This window comes from Cyprinus carpio, chromosome B5, assembly GCF_018340385.1.
Source record: "Cyprinus carpio isolate SPL01 chromosome B5, ASM1834038v1, whole genome shotgun sequence".
Taxonomy (NCBI): domain Eukaryota; kingdom Metazoa; phylum Chordata; class Actinopteri; order Cypriniformes; family Cyprinidae; genus Cyprinus; species Cyprinus carpio.
The window spans coordinates 328,506-333,505 of NC_056601.1; the positions used below are offsets into that span (position 1 = coordinate 328,506).

Below are 5,000 nucleotides of genomic sequence, written 5' to 3' on the forward strand. Positions count from 1 at the left end.
TTCAAATAGAAAGCAGTTATTTTAAATAGTAAAAATATTTCACAATTTTTCTGCTTTTGCTGTACTCTGGATCAAATAAATGCAGGCTTGATGAACAGAAGAGAATTCTTTATAAACATCAAAAATCTTACAGTTCAAAAACTTCTGAGTGCTAGTGTAAGAGTGTAACAGGTCATGTGACCCAGCGCTGCGTCCAGACGGTTCTGTGGGTGTGAAACGGTGCACATTCTTCATCTGGCTGTGAGGTCTTTAAGGGTTTTTCTCCAGGACGGCGTGATGGGAGCAAAGGCAAATGGCCGGGACGATCTGATTGGACGAAGGCGGTGAGGTCAGTGAGGTCTGGTCAGTGGACGGCACATCCAACACTTTCCTCGAGCTTCCTCCTGAAGTATTAGAGGAGCTGTGTGGAGATGAGGGGAGATCTGTTCTTTTAGAGTGCTGGAGGGCAGCGGGGGTCTTTTGTTGTGGGTGGGTGAGCGTGTAGTGGGAGTGGGTCAGTGGCTGAGGAACCCGGGGTGGTCTGTGCTCTTATAGACTTCAGTCGATCGTGGGGGTCTTTTACTGTGGTTTTGCGAGGTCCAGGTCTGCCAGAAGATAGTCTGTTCCTTCCACGTCAACATCCACCTCTTCTGTGAAGCAAACACACGGAGAAACGTTCTGAGGCTACTTCTCTCTCTACTGTCTGCAGAGCATCAGAGTCAAAACAAGAAATCATACAAAGTATTTGTGATTAAATCTTTTACATACAGTACAGACCAAAAGTTTGGAAACATTACTATTTTTAATGTTTTTGAAAGAAGTTTCTTCTGCTCATCAAGCCTGCATTATTTGATCCAATAAATACAGAAAAAAAAAGTAATATTGTGACATAATTATTACAATTTAAAAATAACTGTTTTAAATTATTATACTTTAAATTATCATTTATTTCTGTGATGCAAAGCTGAATTTCTTAGGATCATTATCACATGATCCTTTAGAAATCATTCTAATATGAATGATTCATTATCAAAGTTGGAAACAGTTCTGCTGCTTATATGTTTTTTCAGAACATGTGATACACTTTTTTAGGATACTTTGATGAATAAAAAGTTAAAAAAAAAAAAAAAAAAAGCTATGTTTTTTAAAAAAAAAAAAAAAAAAAGCAACAATATACACTACTGGTCCAGTAACTTTTGGGGTCAGTAATGTTTTTCTTTTCTTTTTTCTTTTAAAATAAAATCAATACTTTTATTCAGCAAGGATTGTGTTAAATTGATAAAAATGTGTAGTAAAGAAAATATATTATTAGAATATATATTATTAGAATTTTACCTTTTTTTTATTTTGAATAAATGCAGTTCTTTTTAAACCTTTTATTCATCAAATATATTAGACAGCGAACTGTTTCCAACACTCATAATAAATCAGAATATTAGAATGATTTCTAAATGATCATGTGAGTGTGATAGACTGGATGTTTACATGTGACACTGAAGGCTGGAGTAATGATGCTGAAAATTCAGCTTTGCATCACAGGAATAAATTATTTTTTTTAAGTTATATTCAAATAGAAAAACTATTATTTTAAGTTGTAATAATATTTCACAATATTACTGTTTTTTCTGTAATTTTGATCAAATAAATGCAGGCTTGATGAGCAGAAGAAACTTCTTTCAAAAACATTAAAAATAGTAATGTTTCCAAACTTTTGACCTGAACTGTACATAACATGGTAGTATACTGTAAATCACATTTAGTAATTCAGCAGATGCTTTTATCCAAATCAGGACCACAGAAGCAATCAAAACCAACAAAAGAGCAATAATAACACATTTATAAACTACAAAATGTATGTATTATAGGGATGTGCATTTCTATAATATAATATAATATAATGAGGACTTATGAGCAACTTTCACTTCTATGCATAACTCTATATCATGTATCTAACCCACACATTTGACTATCATGTGCTAATCACTTATTCTGTAGGTATTTTGAATAACTATTGAATGGTTTATAGGATTATATTCATGTTGGGTATGTATGAGTTTCTATGAATCAGTACTTTGTAAAATGCATTACATTCTTGTTATAGAAATCATGATCGCTGGCCGATAAAACAGTAATTCTGTCCAAATTCCCTATAAAATCTAAAAACTTTGTTGATTATAAAGAGAGCGAGCTGCTTTTTGTGTATCTACCAAACGTTCCTTAATCATTTTTGTCTTTTGTTATATACTATATGCACATGCTGCATTTGTTTCTTTAATAATAATAAAAAATCTATTCACATGCATGGAAATTATAATTGCATGGAAACCACATGGTGCAAGCTGTAATTTTAAGAACTTGTTTTCGATGCATGGAAACCACATGGTGGTGTAGCATTTTCATGTTTAGTCATTCTGGCCCATTATCTCCATGGCAACATTCCAATTTGGGTGTTAAAGCTTTTATCATGCTGCAGGCTGTTTGCATGCCATCTGTTTGTAGGACAGGCCACAGAATATACAATACAAACTCCTCAAGACAACCATTCGTCTCATTTCTGGCAAAAAGCATGTGATCATCAAACTTTCACTGTGTGTCCGCAAGCGATCCTGAATCTTGTACAGTTCTGGTTCTAGGTAGAAGCATTACCACTAAAAAACCTTTTAGAAGCAAGGGCTTCTGGGTATTTTTTATAGAGTTCTTAGAAGCCTCACAAAAGGATCTTACATATTTGACCTTGTTGTGCTCGAGTTAAATAATGCACGCATGGCAATGTGACATAAATGCACAAAAACGAGTCCTGAGAAGTGTTTTGTGCAATTATTACAATAAAGCACTACTTCACATTCACATCCATCCACATTTGTTTAAATTTCAGTCATCTGTCCCCACTTTTCTCATCAGTATTTCTGTGTTAGCTTTGTTATTAAAACTAATATTTTACATTTAACTTGCACTTACAAATGTTATTTTTTTTATTTTTTTTATTAAAATTAATATTTTTCTTTTAATTTTTAATTAATTTTATTTTACTTTATTTTTAGGTGCGCTTGTTACAGTGTAATTATACATTTAAGTACTGAGTAATATATGGTTAGGGTTTGGCTTAGGGTTACTTGCATGTAATTATGCATAATATATTGTTATTACAATAGTGAGCACATGTAACATGTAACAAGAACATCTTAAAATAAAGTGTTACCGAACATTTTAAATACATTTTTATTTTGTACTTTTTTTCATTGTTACATGCATTAGTTAAGCATTTGTTACTTTTTATTTCTTATGCATGTGTTACATTGGATAACTACCACAAAGATACGAATCATGAGGAAAAATATCCAAATGCTTTAAATTAGTGCTGTATCTAATGTTTGATGTAATGATGCTTTAAACATGATACTTATGTGTTCTATTCTTTAGAACGGTTTTAATTTACATGAACTCACGTGACTATAATTCAGGCTAGGAGCTCTCATGTAATGTTGAATCTTCTCAAAAATAAATCTTACAGTCTTTCAAAGGTTGTTTTCACACTTGGATTGAATCTTTGGTCCAAACTAGAGATTCATAAGCTACTCTGGGATTAAATATGTTTACTAGTCCAAACTGTTAACCATTAAGCTACCAAAACCCATTCATTAATGTATGTATCTGGCTCTGCTACAGTTTAAATGTATTTTTGTCAGTTTAATTAATACAAACAGTGGAGCGAAACATGTTAAGTGTCATCAGCTGGACACACACATCACCTGTTTTACATCCATGGCTCTAAGTAATGAAGCACACATGATAAAACTTGTGCTACTTGTTACTTTTTGACTCTATCTTATTGAGGTGACTGGAGGTGTACGTTGGAATTAGGGGAACAGCCTTAAGCTGGTTTCCATCCTATTTTAAGAGGAGTTCTTTTTCTGTAGCTTTTGAGAATTGCATCTCTTTTAATGCTGCATGTACATATGGGGTACCACAGGGTTCTGTTTTAGGCCCGGTTTTGTTCCCTCTATCTTCTTCCTTTAGCAAAGATCTTTCTTAAGCATCTCATGCCATTTTTATGCAGATGATACATAGCTTTATCTTCCAATGAAACCAGATGAGAATATATCTCCTCAGTCTCTGATTGACTGTGTGAGTTAAGTTAAAATCTGGATGGCGGACTTTTTTTTTCAGCTAAACGATTCCAAAGGCCCGTTCACACCAAGCACGATAACTATAAAGATAACCATATAGTTCTAAAAATCGTTCTCAATATTAAAGAAGAGCAGAGTCCACACCACAGCTACAACGATAAAGTCACAGAGAAACAATATCATTGGAATCACATTCAGATTTTTTCGAGTTGATGAACGATAAAAACACTGACACCCAATCAGAATCAATATAAATCCAAAGATAATATAATTATCTTTATAGTTATCATTCTTGGTGTGAATGGAGCTCAAGACTGAAGTGTTGGTTTTTGGACGGCCTAAATGTGTTGCCATCCTTTCCAAAACTCTGCATCCTATAACTAAAACTGTAGGCACTTGTGTTCGGATTTTGGGTGCTATTTTTGACCCGGTTCTCAAATTTGATAAACAGATAAATCAGCATTTTGTCAGCTTGATTGCTAAAATTAAATATTTTCTATAATAAAAGGTATATTTTTGATGTAGTTTTTGTCCTAACCACCCGCAACAGCGATGGAATTCTATTTTTGAAACAGTTTCTATTTTCTGCAACGACGCGGCTAGAAAAACATACAAAATATGACAGTGATAATCTCAGGTAATGATTATTTGCTTTATTCAGTGTTAAATGCTTGAATATTGTTTTGCATGACCTTTATAGCCACACTGAAAGCAAGAATAGATATAAACCTGCGTTCGGGTTTAGATACGTTTCACTAATGTCGCTTTCTGATGCTGTGTTTGAATTTTCATGCCACATTATTTGAAATTAGCGCGGGTGTTTTAACCTCTGTCATAAATTTGTGATCTGTTTTATATTGTTATTTGTTTTATGCATTTGTTAAATTTTTCGTG

General features: G+C 33.3%; 1 protein-coding gene across 1 annotated transcript in view; it reads right to left on the reverse strand.

The window, feature by feature from the left end:
- Positions 1–249: 249 nt before the first annotated feature.
- The window catches only part of LOC109068403 (max dimerization protein 1-like), an 18,400-nt gene continuing 13,649 nt past the window's right edge, over positions 250–5,000 (reverse strand). Inside the window, exons 6-7 of the mRNA XM_042723375.1 lie at positions 563–629; positions 250–400 (exon numbers count right to left, since the gene is read on the reverse strand). Of these exons, the coding sequence (XP_042579309.1) occupies positions 250–400; positions 563–629 (218 nt within the window). The remainder of the gene's footprint in view (positions 401–562; positions 630–5,000) is intronic.